Below are 15602 nucleotides of genomic sequence, written 5' to 3'. Positions count from 1 at the left end.
CGCTGTGTGGCAGAGCAGGGCCAGGCACATGGACGGGTACAAACTTCTACTGGCTGCAGGCTCCAAACCCCCTGCCCGTGGCCTGCCTCCAGCAGGAGAGAGTCAGGCAGCTGACAGGAAACGGGATGAGAGACAGCAAAGCCACAGGACACAGCAGCGAAGCACCACTGAGGACGCTGAGAAAGCCCTCGAATCTCCTGAGGCCACCCGTACCCAGAAACTCCTTGCTGTGGCAGAGCCTTCAGCTTCTAGGTTCAACCTACCTCATACATTCTCAGCTTGCTTTTGTGCTCTCCTATTACTAGTTCAGTTGAGGGCCCCTGCATAGATGTCCTATCACTCATTTCATTCTCCTGCTCCCTCAATCTAAGTGTACTCAGCTCCTCTGGTTCCCCACAGGACATTCCCACCATACCAGGAGCATGGTCACCCTCCTCCCCAGGGAGTGCAGCACAGGGGGGCTCAAGCCCTAATGCCCTTTTAAAGCCAAATAACTGTCATGATTCACAACGGCAGAAACAACACAGCTGTAGGAGGAGATACTGTGCCAGGTCCTCACAGAGCTCTGCTCTGGCTGGGCAGCTCAGGACCAGGAGACCACGACACATGGGTCCATGAGGCACATGTTCTTCAGAAGACATATTTTGCTTTATATATCTAAGTATCATTGAATCTGTCCATTAGCAGCTCTCACCCTCTTGCCATTCAAACACTCTGAATGCTTCACAATCAATTCCAGATTGCAAATGAAATTGGGCTGGACAAGAAATGAGACCATGAATGGCCTCATCACTACAAACAACAGGAGCAGAGAAGACATCTACCATCACATCACCAATCCTGCGTCAAAAACAGAACACAATTACTTTTTGAATGTAGTTTTCATCAAGCTTGTTTCAAAACATCTATAGATGTTATCAACTAGGCACCAGATTCCAACAGGCACTGTTAATTACTTTCACAAGGCAGCTGCCACCAATGAGTAGGTTCAACGTGCAGGGGTTTAACATTTGCTGTCTTGTTAACTAAGCTTGCAAAATAAGTGTATGCTGCACACTTTGTTTACATTTCCCTCTTTCAAAGTGATACTTGTGCTCAGAGGCTGGGAAAGGAAGTCCAGCAAAAGCATATTCCAGGTTTCCCAATAAACTAACACAACCAAACAGCCTGCTGCTCTCTCCTTCCTGTCAGACACATATATATAGATAAATAAATTTTGGATTATGCTCTAAAGCAACCATTTAAATCTGTCTGAGCTATGGAAATGTTCTTGGTGAATGGGCTGTAGAAATGAAGATGCCATTCAATGGCATTGTTTATTAACAGGCAGAACAACAGACTATTAAAACAACAAGTCCTAAAGCTTGCCTAAGGGCGAAAGAAAAAGTCTGGATTTAGCAGGGAAAAGCTTTATTTTAAGGATTCTACTGCAGAATAATAAAACAAAACTATAAAAAGATCCTGTGTGAAGTCGTTTAAAGGAAAATTTAGTCTGCTTCAACTATTGCTTTGTTTTGGGCCCTTTCTGAATAAACATTTGTTTATCAGAACGTGAGCCTGGGCCAGACCACAGAAATGACAGCCTGCTGCTTTGATGACCAGAATGATTACTTCTCAACTTTGCTCCTGGACTTTGCCTTTTCAGATTTACTGCACAGCCCTAGTGCCCTCCACAGCAGAACCCCTCAGAGGCATGAGCTATAATCACTTTCTATAAGATCGTATGGGAAATGTCACTGCAGGGTCACCCTCTGGCCACTGCCTGAAGAATGGGAGTGAGTCCCCTTCTCCGCTTGAACGGCGGGCTGATGAGATCCAGAGCTGGGCAGTTCTCTGCATAGGATCAGAGCTGTGCATCCTGCAACAAACACTGCAAAAGGACCACTTCTCACCGTCCTTTCCAGGTAGTGCCCCATGAAAAAAGCTTGAAGACACAAGCAGCACAAGTGCTGCTGGTGTCGGCAGCCCAGGACAGATGCTGCTGCAATACAGTGCTATACGGTTTCACACAGAGCAAATTTCAGGCTTCTATCACTCAGAGCAAGCAGCTCAGTTGTCCTTCCCCTCTCAGCCTTTCCACGTGTGAGAGCAGAGCTGGTCTGACAGGAATGGGAGCATATGTGTCAGCCTCACACCATGCCAACACCACAGCAGCAACAGCCTTCCAGCAGCGTATGTCTGACTGCAGGGAGAAAAGCACACAAGGGGAGAGCATCCCTGCTGAGAGCAACTTAGCCTGACCCGGCCAGTGGTGCTCACTGCAGTACCCACCGACCGGTTTAACAGCTCATCAAGAAGAGCAATCAAGAGACCACTCCCATTTGCCCCTCAAATGTCTCTAAACACAGCTGGGCTTCTTTTGAATAACCTACCCAGCTCCTCCTGTCCTCAGGTCTGTGCTGTCCTCTGGGCTGTTCCCAGGAGGACAGACAGGAGGTGGGACAAGTGCACTGTTGTCCTGGTGTATCTTTTCAGGTAAGCAGAGCCACTGCACACACTACGAGAAGCAGTGAGCCAGCAGCACACCAGACTGATGCTCCCTTGCAGCAGGATTGGAGCCAGTGCTGCTCACAGGCACACATGCACTAGAGGGCACTGGGCTGCATTTGTATCCCCAGCTAAATCCCAACACTCTGCTCAGCACGCATTTGAGCTGGCACCCAAACCCTTTTTAGTACCTTGCTGGGTCCTCACCCAGCGCCAGCTCAAGCCCCAGAGCTTGAGAGAATATTATGCCTCTTGCTTTAAATCAGAGATCCGTAGAAGCACAAGGTTTTGTCTCGGGCAACACAGGTTCTTTTGTATTGAATACCAAAGTGATGGGCAAACCACTTTAGCCTGAATAGAGTTGGCCTTTCCTACAGCCCGTTCCCACCATGGGCGTCAATAAGGACCTTGAAACACTGGTTTGATCTCATTTTTACGGGAAACTGCAATTCATGACTTTCTGCTGTGGCCTCACTGCAGACAACACAACTGCACCTTTGTCAGGCAAAGAAAAGCCTTCATCGAGGCAGAGCCTGATCACTGCGGGGTCACTGGCTGGTCAGGCCAGCACAGAAGCAGAAGGAAGGAAAAGCTGGTTTACCCCTTGAGCCTGCCTAGGGACAGCGAGCGGCTGCTCCAGGGGCTGGAGGAGAGCACATTTCTGCTCCGCAGCGAGAAGCCAGAGAGCAAAGGTTTAACAGATATGCTGTGGCTGACTTGGATTTGCAGCATGCTCACAGATAGGGTCTAAAATCAGAAGGCTCAGATGCAATTTGCTGCCCTTCTTTCTCCTTTTCTTTGCAGAAGGAACAAAAATAGAAAAGACAACAAAACAGGAGAGGAGAAAGAAGGAAAAAAAAGGTTTTGATTCCATATAATTAACTCTCTTTGAGAATCTGCCTAGCTCCTATTGATTCCCTTAGACAAGGCAAGTGCTTCCATCCACTCTTGCACTGCCCCTCCCTGGGCTCGGCTCCCCGTGAGCTGCGCTGGCTCATGCTGCCAGTTTTCAGTCCAAAAACAAGTACAGGGAAAGGTTAGAAGCAGAGGACTTGATCAGAGACCAGGCTACACAGGTGCCTCTCATAAGCTATTAGCAGCCACTTTCTGTGATCACCTGAGGAGCTTCTGATAGGGTGCCCCCACCCACCTGCCCCATGTCTCTTTCTAGAAACCACCTCTGTCCCAGTTTTCCAGCCTCACAGGGATTATTTGTGGTATGCCCAACTCCACCCATCTTGCCTCTTGTGGGTGGAGGGTGAGCAGGGACAATGCTGAAAACGGATGGTGTCCAGCACTCGGGATGCAAGTCCCAGATGTGAGGAAACAGGGCGCAAGGGGTGCACGGAGCCCCCAGCAAGGGAATAAGAAAGCCCAAAGTGAGAGCAGAGGCACAGCAACAGACAGCCCTGTCCAAGCCCTGTTACGGGACCTGATGGTGGTGCAACAGATCCGCCAAGACAAACACAAGCGTATGCAGCTCAGCGAACCACCTCACGTACACGTTCCTCCAGATCCCTTGCATAGCTACGATGAGTAAGTCTGAGATGGACATGGCAGGAAGGGGGGGCACGTCTGGAGCTGAGCCCAGTCTCAGCCAGGGCTGATAAAGCTGTAGGCAGGACAGGAGATAAAGGAGGAGCGATAAAGGATTGAGCAGCAGCAGCCACACCACATGCTTGAATGCAAGGAGAGGGTAACCGACCCCCCTTTACTCTGCCTTCCAGCATGGCTAGAGCTGGCCTGTCCTTTGCTTTCCTCCAGCTGCTTCTCGCTGCCACAAACCAGCCAGGGAGACCCGGAGCTCTGGATCTCCCAAGACTGACTGTGCTGACGCGACATGCTCCACAAAGAGCGAACACCACATTCTCACAGCCCAAACACACTGCAAGCAGTGTGTCACTGGGTCATGCTGCTCTAAGTCAAATGGAGCGAGGAGAACATTTTAGTCTTTGTTTTGCGGCTGTTCCCTGGATGCACCCACAAGTTCACCACGGACGCCTGGAAGCACTCCAAAGTTCAAATAATACTAATTTTGAAAGAAAGAAAGAATCCCTTCAAACCCAGCCCAACCCACAGCACTTGGAAGATGCCCCCGAGCGTGCACGAACGCGCTCCCCGAGCAGCTCACGGTGAAGGGGCGCAGGGAACCAGAGGGGGGCACCTGATAGGGATGATGACACTGTCCCAGGCGCCGGAGAAGGGATCCGAGTGGTCTCTTGCTCAGGGACTCTGCAGTCAACAGGTTTCAGAGCCCCCCCGCTAAACGCGGCTCCCTCCCGGCGCAGGGTCACTTCCCGGGGCTGCCCCGGTGCCGCCGCCAGCTTCTCCGGGCTGCGCGCTGCTCTACGAGCCCCTTCGCAAAATGCCCGCCCAGATCTGCAGCCACCCACGGACACCTCCCGCAGATTTCCCCACTGGGTCCCGCACAGGGTCACCACCGGAGCTGCCCTCCCAACGCGGCGATGTCCCTGGCCGCTTAACGAGTCCGGGGAGCGAAGCGGCAGCGTTTTCCCCTGACGGCAGAGAGGGCGTTGAGTGGCCCCCACGGCAGAGCTAGCAGCCCTGCCCGTCTGCTCCCTGCTGCCCCGGGGCAGCGGGACCGCTCGCCGTCCGTCAGCGCCCGGCCTTTGTTTGCCCAGGGCCGGGCGCGGCGGAGCGGGGCGCCCCGAGCCCAGCCACTCACATAGTGCTTGTTGGGGGTGCGCCGCTTCTGCACGTCCAGCACCTTCACCTCCGCGATGATGCGCCTGGGCATGCCGCTGCCTCTACCACTCGCAGCCCGGCGCCGGCGGCGAAGCGGGGAGCGGCGGCAACGCTGGGGGAGGTACTGGCGCACGCAGCCGGGACCCGAGCCTGCAGCGCCGCAGCCGAGCCCAGCCGAGCCGCCCGCCCGCTGCCGAAGGTGGGAGGTGGCCCCGGCCCGCCCCGGCCTATCCCGGCCGGCGGGGCGGCCCCTCCGCCGCCTGCCTTAAAGGGGCTACCGGCGCTACCGGGCCCACGCCTGACCGCCAGCAGCGGGGGGGTAGTTCGGTCATGGCCCCACGGTTCCCCCCAACCCTGAGGTGGAGCAGGGAAGGTGACTCGGCTGTGTCTGAGGGCAGAGTTCTCAAAGGGTGCAGCTTGCAGTTTACCCTTCCTCGGGAGTGGGTTCTGAGGGCTGAAAGGAGTCCGGGCTCGTCCACCTTGCTCGGTGCTGGTGGATCTGTGCCTGAGCTCCATAGCTCTGCCCCTGTTCATAACAAACGTCTTCACAGCAGTGCTGCCTTGATCGTGAGCAAACGGATCCTGAAAGGTTCCAGGAAGTGAACCGAGCAGAAAAAGGTGTCCTCTTAGACCAGCAGAACTGCCATAGCCGGGACAACCCAGGTACCCCTGGAAGTTGAGCCACCGCACCCCGTGTCTCTTCCCCAGCAGCTCACTCTGTGCCCAGCTTTGCCCCTGGGGCAATGGAGCAGACAACGTGATGACCGAACGCGGGTTTACATCAGCACTACCCCTGGTTGTCTTCCTGGCAGGTCCTCAAAACGCAGCATAACCACAGCTCTCTTCCCCATTGGGCTTTTAATTGCATTATGAAGTTGCCCAAGGCTTACACTGGCAGGTCATTAGCTCTCGTATGAATTTAATCATAAAGAACTCTTCTCACTCCTTAGCAGTTCCTTAAACGTGGCTCCTTTTTATACTGTTAACTTTGCTACAATCACCCCAGAGAATTAATAGAGGCACAGGCAGGTTGCCAGGACTTTATTGCCCCTGCCCTTGCCCTTCCAAAGGGCTTATCTTCATCCTTCTCTTACTCAGATAAGCTGCAAACCATGGTGCCCCTCACAGATGGCTGCAGGAAGGATGCTAGTTTGTCTGAAGGGTATATCGTGCCACTGGTGGCTTCCCTGCTACCTGCTGGCATGCCGCTGCCGTGCTGGTTTACTTGTGGAGAAGCCATACATTGCTCCCTTTGCTGCCTTGGCCTTGCTGTCACTCCTCAGTCAGACACATATTGAAGTTAGGTGGGCAGGAGGCCACGTAGAGGCCCTGAAGAGCCTTCCCCTTCCTTTTGCTACCAGGAAAGCTCTGACATTCATGAGTGGCGCTGGAGATGGACCTCCAAGTGCTAATCAAGAGTTGAAGCCTGAGAATGCACCAACAGGCAGCAGAACTGCAGTTTTTGATGATGTGTGACAGATAGAGCTTTACTGGTTTAGAAAGCCCTAAAGGATTAATGAACCCTCCACAGGATGACAAGGAAAAACAGCCAAAGCAGGTGTACATCATGTTGGTAAGAAAGGAAATATATATTGAGGAGATATGGAAAACTGGAGAGAGTTGATAAAGGGAGGAATGAAACATGTACTGGTCCACACATGCTGAAAGGAGAAACTAAGGCAGAGAGCTGCTGAGGACACTGCAACTGAGCAACACAGAGAAGAACGTAACCTGAAGAGTTGAGGATGCAAAGGCCAGGCAAAGGGATCATAGGGGTAATTGGATATATGAAGAACAAAAAGCAGCACAGAAACACAGTAATCAAATTCAATAGTAGATGATAAATTGCAAGGTGACAGCAATTAAGTGATGCAGCTGAGTTAGGAACGCTATAACTGCAGCCCTCCCCCTTGCTTTGGGTGCTGGTTTGCTCTAGTTAGCAGCAGCTGTGGCGCTGCTAGGCATCCCAGGAGGGGCTGACTGCTCAGTACAGTGGCTGTGTGTATGCAGAGCTGGTCTGATGCAGTCTGGTAATTTGGTTTTACAGAAGAGCTCAGACTGACCCTACAGCCCCCATGCACTGAAAACAACACAGTGAGATTGATCAGCCTGCTGCCCAGTGCATCAGTACATTAACACAGTGTTCACCACCGAGACACCTTAGACTCATTACCCGTGAACCCTAGGAGCAGTCTGCAGGGGAAAGAATCATTTAAGAACCCATATGGGAAGAGCAAATTGAGAACACAATTCCAAGAACATTTTGACCTATAGATGCAGCATCTATGAAGGGGCTGAACTGTGTTTTCTTGCCAGATTTTTTTGGTCTAGCTATAGCAGAGTGATAGCTGCAACACAGCTGTAGGACAGTGGGTGTGCTGAACAAGTGGTCAATAAACAGCTGGAGTCCCAGCTGCCACCAGCTGCCCCTTCTCAGAGATGAACATAGCCTTTGGACATTCTCTTGCTGATAAATCCATTTTTCAGTGCCAGAGGTCTCCACTTGGGGTTGTGTGACATAGAAAGAAAAGGGAGAATGTATGAATGAGTTTGAAAGCATTTTGGATCTATCTGCTCCAAGGACCAGAGCCTGGTCTCCTGACTTCATCCTTCCAGATATTTGCTTTGTGCTGCCCTGCATGCAGCCCCATGACTGCCACATGCTGCTGGGCTGTCAGGCCATTCCTTTAGACCTGGTATAAATCATGTCTATCAGGCAGCCAGCTCGTTACACACAGTGGTTTTTTTTTTGTTCATGTCTTCTAGCATAAACCCACTCTAGGTCTAAGAAAGCTGGCAGAGGGTCAAGCAACTGCACAAAATCAACTGGAAACACTAAAGCACCAACATCACTTCCCCGGCACCATCACCTGCTGAAGTGACTCTGTCTTTCCCGGGCCCTGGCAGAGTCAGCTACCAGTAGACAGCTTATGAGCAGCCAGGAACAAGCAGAGGTTGGAAACAATTGCACCTAATGCTGCAAAATAGCTGCTGTGTTTAATTAACAAGTCTGATGAGAGCTGTTGAGACAAGTGGAATGTGGTTTTGCATGCTGACCTGATCACCTCCCGAGGGAATTATGCCAGGAAGCTGGCTTTGGATGCATACAACTTAGCTTAGGTGCTACTGCACCTCTGTAATTTATCAGGGAAGCTGTCAAAAATTTGCCAAGGGAGCTGAAACAGAGGGTTTGTCTTTGAAAGTCCTGTGCCTGGCCTGTACCTCTGATGTTGTGGCAGCAGGGTCAGCAGAGATCTGGCAGCAGCACATCCTATGATGAAGTTAGGTAGTGCATCTGAAGGAAATTGTTGAGCCAAACAAAACAACTGCACAGGAAAGCTCACCACTTACTTGAGAGTTAAGATCTTCTCAACCCATGTGCACTCTCCCTTCTTTCTGTCAGAATAATCTGGGCAATTTAAAGCAACAGGGCAAATGACTTCTGAAAAGCCAGACGTCAGCTTAGCTGTACAAATGGGTTTCAGTTTGGCTGTAAGCAGGCTCCAGCTGTTTGGGCACTGCTAGGCCATCCCTGAGATCTGTCAGGTGTCAGGAATGGAATGAAGAAGTTCCCCACTATCAGCCCAGACTTGCAGAGGAAACACTATCTGCAGTTATTCTGGCATGGAGACTCCACCATTGCCGATGCTTCTTAATTAGAGAAGTATATGTGTGCCAGGTGGCTAAATGTTCCTGGTCCTTCCCTGTGCACAGAACAAACACATCCATCTTCCTGGAGCTTCCTCACAAAGATTATTCAGAAGAGATTCTCCTACCACCACAGAGGGCAGATTTTGGCAGCTGAAGCCCAGCAGAACAGTGATTAGCCACTGTATAACCAGGGCTGGATTGCACTGATTGTTAGCTGCCATCGGGAACGATTTTCCACTGCTTTAACTCCAGTACCGCAGGTTTTACCTGTGTGGTGTGGATGCCACCGTTCAGTCAGCCTGGCAGCAGTTTGCACGCATCCTGCCCAGAGGTACAGCAGCAGGGAGAAGCAGACCACATGCAGGGGATATTCGTCCCTCACGTCTGGGGAGGCTCTTCTGGAGCACAAGCGCCAGTGAGCAGAGAAACCCTGGAAAACTCCTGCTGGAGCAGGAGACAAAGTCCTCGAGCACCGATGAGAAGCAGAGAATCTGATGGAAGGTGTCCCGTGGTGACCCCAGGGAAAAGAGTGAGCAAACACTTCAGTGGAGTGGGCAGCTGAGCTCCGGCTCTGCGCTTCTGCGGGCGGCAGCTGGGCTCCGGAGGCCGGGGCCACTGCCTCAGTGTGCATGCCATCTAGTGAACGAGAGAACGAAGAGCAAACATCACCCCGCAGCCCCTGAAAGCCTGGAAACCAGGCCCAGGGGACTCCCAGCCGGTGCTAGTGAAAGCAGATGGGATGCCAAGGGAAACGTCTCCTGCCACACAGCCCCATTCCACCCAGGAGAGAGGCAACAACAAACTCCACCAGCAAGGTGCAGCCATCAGCTTCTGGAGAAGCTTGTCCCAGGGCAGTTCGGTGCCTGGGGAACTAAGCCAGCGCCCGGTGCAGCTGGAGAACACACAACAGCACTTGGCTTAACAGAGTGCAGATGGCTTTTGAAGGATGTGCTTCCAGCAGTGCTCTCACCTTTAGCTGTGCTCCTGCAGCAAGGGAGGGAGTGCAGGTGCAGCCGTATGAGGAAGGCAGTTGGGCACAAGGCCCAGCTCCATGACTCTCCCTACCTGCCCTGCTTTTTCTTCCCCCAGAGAGTTTCATCATCTCTATCAGGAACACTGTAAAAGCCTTTGGACAGCTCAAGGGAGCTTGGAGCCCAGATGTGACAGGATACAAAGTGAAGAGCGGTAACGAGGAGAGCTGAGAATGCTTCAGCTGCTGCAGCACCAGGAACTTTTCAGAGCTGTCAGCTCTATTTTTAAAAATTAAGGAAGATTTTTACTTTTGCTCTGTTTTCAACATTTCACCAGGGCAGAAGAGCAGATAATAGTTATTTCTGGAACACAGAGCACAGCTATAAACGTAAGGGTCTTCATGGTTGAAGCTTCCCTCAGGCACTGCCAAGGACATGCAGATGAAGTTAAATACTCCCATGAAATTCTTTGCTTAACTGGGATACATTGAGCGAGATCATTTTTCACCAGTGTGTCCCAGGAGACAGTGCAGTCCTAGTACAAGTAAACAAAGAAGATGGCTGGTTCAACAGCTTCAGTGCTTATCACCTGGAGGGAAGAGGTATGCTTTGCTGTTGTCCTCTGGCCACAGTGTCGCCCTGCTGCAACTTAACAGTACCAATTCCCTCTCCCTTTCAGCACCTCACATCTGACCTCATAGGCTGCAACGTTGCCTAACTAGGGTGGACAGTGACAAGTAGGCCATTTCCAGCATGAAAGCCAAGGTAGAAACTGGCAGTTTCCAGAGCAACCTAATAAAATAGGTAGTGATGTGCTCTTGTGGCCAAGAAGGCCAGTGCCATTCTGGGGTGTATTAGAAAGGCTGTGGTTAGTAGGTTGAGAAAGGTTCTCTTCGCCCTCTACTCTGCCCTGGTGAGGCTACAGCTCAAATGTTGAGTCCAGTTCTAGGCCCCTCAGTTTAAGAAGGACCTCAGGGAACTGCTCGAAAGAGTGCAGCACAGAGCCACTAAAATTATTAAGGGAGTGGAACATCTTCCTTACGAGGGGAGACGGAGGCAGCTGGGTCTCTTTAGCTTGGAGAGGAGGAGACTCAGGGGTGAGCTCATTCATGTTTATAAATATGTAAAGGGTGAGTGCCAGGAGGATGGAGTCAGGCTCTTCTCAGTGACTCCAAACAACAGTTCAAAGGGCAGTGGGTGAAAGCTGATGCATAGGAAGTTCCACGTAAACATGAAGACATTTTTTTTTCACTGCAAGGGAGACAAAACACTGGAACAGGCTGCTCAGGGAGGCTGTGGAGTCTCCTCTGGGGATATTGAAAACCCACCTGGATGCATTCCTGTGTGATCTACTCCAGCTGACCCTGCTCTGGCAAGGGGATTGGACTAGATGATCTTTCAAGATCCTTTCCAAACCCTAACATTCTGTAATTCTGTGAAAAATGAGAAACCACATCAGCTCCATGCACTCATGTCAAAGCTGCCCTTACACGCACACGTCCATGCTTGGTGTAGGACATCTGGATGAGGAAGAGTCGTAACTATAGCAGAAGGTAAAAATCTTCCAGCAGGAAAAATGTAAGGCCACAGAGAGTTTGTTACAGGCTTGGCAGGAGCTTTTCTGATCAATCTGAGGAAGCAAGTAGAGCCCCTCCCTGCACTGATGGGAAGACATAGTTTGTACCATGGCCCTAATGTATCCCTATAGGATCCAAGCACTCAGCCAAGGACAGCACGGGAGGAGATAGGACGGCATCCCTCAGACCAGTTTGTTCACCAAAGCACGGGCCCTGAGGCATTTACCGGGTATTTGTTAAAGCCAGCAAGGTAACGAAAAGGGAAGAAAGTGCCAGAGAGGGTGGCTTGCCCTCCGGAGACGCCAGGATGCAATGCTGCTCTGCACCGAGCAGGGGCAGCCGAGCACTGCTGTAACGCACCACGGACGTCGAGGGAGCGGCTCCTTCACTCCAGCTCTACCTCTCACCTCCGTCGCACAGACGCGATCGCCTCCGAGCTGCAGCACACAGCAGAAGTCTTTCTGAAGCAATTAGCTCTGTTCTAAACCACTGGAAGTCCGGCCTTGCAAGGCTTACATGCCAGAACTGGCTCTGAAGGTTTCTGTAAGTCAGCAAACCCCAAGACTAGACTCAGAGCTGGTTGGCAACAGTAGGCAGTGAGCAGGCAGGAATCGGACACACGCCCACGGTTCTTACTGTTACTTTATTAGAATAGTCTTTACATCACAGTCACAGCCCCGCTGAAGGCACTTTACAAAATAATACAAAAATCACTTTTATTCAAAGCCACATTTAAAAAGATGGCACCTCCCCCCCCCGTCAAAAAACATAAACCAATGCCAACCCCCCAAAAACCCCTCATCAGGCTGGGTTTATTCATGGTTCCTTCTGAACAGGAACAACAAAAATCCTCTTTTGAAACGGTAAAGAAAAAAATCATATACCTATATAATCACCCTGTAAATATGACAGTCAGAAGATGCTCCCCCACCCTCTTCTAGCCCCCCCGAGAGGGAACAGAACAGGGAAAGGGCAGAGGACAAACCCATTCCTACCCTCTGCTAGCAAACACAAAACTGTTGGTAGCAAACTCCAGGCTGCAAATAAGATCTACTGGACAACCGATACACCATGGGGGCATCACATCAGCTCTTTAAAAGCCCTCACCCAGAAAGAGTCTTCTTAATCGTGGCTGGACAATATCCAGAGAGAGATGACTCCCTGGACTGGTGGAGGTGTCAGTTGGAGGCAGCAGTGCCCTTCAGCTGGAGGATGTATGTTATGAGCAAGATGCTGCAGGACATCTTTCTGCAAGTCACATGTAGCACATGGCAGACAGGCACCAGGTGCTGATTTCTGTGACAACCATTTCACAGAATAGCTCCAGCCTGACCCCGATGGGACCAGGCACAGAATCCCTGGGGCTGCTGTAACACGCTTCCAATGCAACTGAAAAGCTCAAACCAGCAGTCTCCTGGGTGAGGAACAAACCTCTGCCTTCATTAATTCTACACCAGCTCCCAACCTGGCACTATCCTAGCTGACAGGTACAGTCAGTGCTTTTGGAGATGGGACAGGCAGTCTCCCTGAGAGGACAGGCTAGTTACTGAAATGCTGCAATGCAGTCTGCTTGCAAAGGGTGCCAGCCCTCAGAGGTCCATCTAGGTTATGTTATTGATAGAGACATTAATGGTGTGGATTCAGAAAAAAAATGGAATGTTCCAAATGTCTTAATAGTGCAGGAAGATTATAAATATTATGAACTCTAAATGGGTAAAAAATACACTTCTTGGATAAAGAGTTTTTTTTTGGGGGGGAGGGCTGACTCTTTCAGCTAGGTACCTGAAAGTGTAGCACATCACATACCACCTTTTCCTGAAATGCCAGTATGTCTCTAAATCAACATATGAGACTTTAAAATAACAACTTTATTTTTATTTTTAAGCATAAACATTTTTTTCTTGCTAGGGAAGCAGGATTAAACTAAACAATGTTGTCCAGAGATTAAAAGAGCAGAAAACTTAAGTGCTACCTTACACCTTTTGGTTGTGTAAAGAAAGTGCTGCCCAGTGAGTGGTGTGTTCCCACTCAGGTCTGTGTTCTGGGTCCCACTCAGCAGGTCAGCCACTGCCCTAATGCAGGAGGAGGGCAGCCCAACTGAGACACACCACCATGGAGAAGAAAGGACAGAGGGCTTAACCTGCTGTGGCTCTGCTGCTCTGCAGTGTGACTCTGAGCTTAGAGCCAGAAACTTTGGCATACTGCAAGGACATAAAACATCAGTGGAGAAAGTGATGCTGCGAGAAACAAGCCTCCATAACCTGTCCTTGCATCTCTTCTTCCCTTGCATTACTTGTTTCAAGACTTCTTCATCCCTTCCAGCCCATAATCCCAACTGCAGTGGCCAAGCTGACTGACCCACCTGGTCCACACATGTATCACTTAAAAAAAAATAATCACAGGCATGTGTGTGATCATGAGAGCTCTGGCAGTAACAGCTTCAGCCCCCCACTCATCCCTACCAGAAGGCATGACTGTGACCAACAGCTCACTGTCACCACAGCACTGTGCACCATTACAAACCTCAACTTCTGTCTCTGCACAGCCACTCCTCCAAGAGACAAAAGCCTGCAGCCAGCTGAACAGTTTAATTACGCTGTAGCCCTGCCTCTGATAAGATAATGTTAACTAGGTGCCAGAGGGACTGTGGTGACAGCAGTCATGGCAAACGAAGCAGCAGACTCTTTGGAAGAACAGGCAGCCAGTCCCCTTTCTGCATAGTCTGTATGGGGAGGAAGAGAAAAGAAAAATCCCAACCCTTCCTCCTCGAAGGTAGGAAACATCCAAATCACTGCCTCTCCCTTGAGCAAAAAAGGGCCACGGTAGACAGAAATAAATTTAAGGCAAGAAGGCAAGTGCTGGAGGGGCACACAGACAGGTTTAGCCTCAGGCAATGCCAAAGCTGCCTGGTCCTTACAGAGGAGCAGGAACAGCCACAGTGGAAAGAAAGGCTGAGAAACCATGCACAGAGAGCAGGAGCCATCACCTGTTTCTCCTGCTCAGAGAGGTTACTGCTTCAGTGTGAGTTGATAAATCCAGTGAGCACCAGGCTCACGTGAGAGGCAATGGGATCAGCTAACAGTGCAAGTACTAAGGCAGAAAGGGTCCTGCCTGGCTTTCCAGCCTGGAGCTGTGCTGAGCAGGCCAGCTCCTGGAAAAGCCACTGAAACTTCTAATCAGCATCCCCCAGCACAGAACAGAGGTCCTGCTTATCCCAGAGAGGGTGATGGGACAGGAGGATGCTGTTGTAAGAGGCCGCCAAGATGATCGTCCAAATCACCTATTTGCAGCCCAAGAGGACACAGCAAGTACCAGCTGGTGGCCTGCCAGCTGCAGGGTGTTACAAGGTCTCTGCAGAGCTGAATGGGACAAACTTGGCATGTTTGGTGGGGGATGCTGGCATCTGTCCATCTGCCTCCTCACTCAGCTTGAAGAACATCTCCTGTTCACGCTTCTTCTGGTTCAGCTCATCCTCCAGGGCCTTAAGTAGAAGAGAAGACACACAAGTTGTATTTGAGACTGTACTCAAGCCATGGGGATGCTGTGCCCTCCAACCAGACAAGCAGAACACCCTGCTCACACCAAGGAGGTACTACCTTCTTCCGTGGCCTCAGCTTGTCTCGCCACTCCTTCATGTGCTGGTTGTGATTCTCATCCAAGGACTTAAGCTTCTGGGTTTCATGCTCAATCAAGAGGTGACACTTTTCATTCTAAACACAAATCACAGAAGAGGACACAGATTAAGCAGCTGGAACTGTAAATCCAGTGGTCAAACAGGACTTGCATTACCTGATGGAACCTGAGCTCCAAGGCATGTTTAGACATGGCCACAAAACCCTCTCAAGGCAGAGCAAGGGGACATCAGGTCTAGTTCCCTGACAGTCCTCTGCAGCCACTTCTTACAACATGCTCCCTGGGCTGAAGCAGAAACGGCACAGAGGCAGCTCTGAGAGACTGAGCCACAAGGATGGGTACCTGCAGCTGCTGGAGCTCGTTTGTGTTGCTTTCACACTGGGCCTGCATGTCCTTCATCTGTGTCTCATGCTTCTGCTGCTGGTGCAGCCGTTCTGCTTTTTGCCTCTTCTCTTCCTGCTGTGCAAACTGGAAGAGAGAAAAGCAGGTGACCATGTAGGCAGCGTTGCTCTGACCTCTGGAGCTGGTGTAGAGACTGTCTACCTTGCATTGTTATATAGGACAGAAACAAAGAGAA

The 15602-nt window shown here is 50.9% G+C and overlaps 2 protein-coding genes across 3 annotated transcripts in view; both read right to left on the bottom strand.

Moving 5' to 3' along the window:
* The window catches only part of SH3PXD2B (SH3 and PX domains 2B), a 75710-nt gene extending 70297 nt beyond the window's left edge, over positions 1-5413 (bottom strand). For both annotated transcript variants that reach the window (XM_064161821.1, XM_064161822.1), the window contains exon 1: positions 5174-5413. In XM_064161821.1, coding sequence (XP_064017891.1) covers positions 5174-5245 — 72 coding nt within the window. In that variant the 5' untranslated portion in view covers positions 5246-5413. The remainder of the gene's footprint in view (positions 1-5173) is intronic.
* A 6603-nt stretch (positions 5414-12016) lies between these two features.
* STK10 (serine/threonine kinase 10) overlaps positions 12017-15602 on the bottom strand; it is a 52312-nt gene continuing 48726 nt past the window's right edge. The window contains exons 17-19 of the mRNA XM_064161820.1: positions 15368-15493; positions 14989-15102; positions 12017-14873 (exon numbers count right to left, since the gene is read on the bottom strand). Of these exons, the coding sequence (XP_064017890.1) occupies positions 14733-14873; positions 14989-15102; positions 15368-15493 (381 nt within the window). The 3' untranslated portion in view covers positions 12017-14732. The remainder of the gene's footprint in view (positions 14874-14988; positions 15103-15367; positions 15494-15602) is intronic.

This window comes from Pogoniulus pusillus, chromosome 22, assembly GCF_015220805.1.
Source record: "Pogoniulus pusillus isolate bPogPus1 chromosome 22, bPogPus1.pri, whole genome shotgun sequence".
Classification (NCBI taxonomy): Eukaryota; Metazoa; Chordata; class Aves; order Piciformes; family Lybiidae; genus Pogoniulus; species Pogoniulus pusillus.
This window is presented reverse-complemented; position numbering and strand designations above follow the sequence as displayed.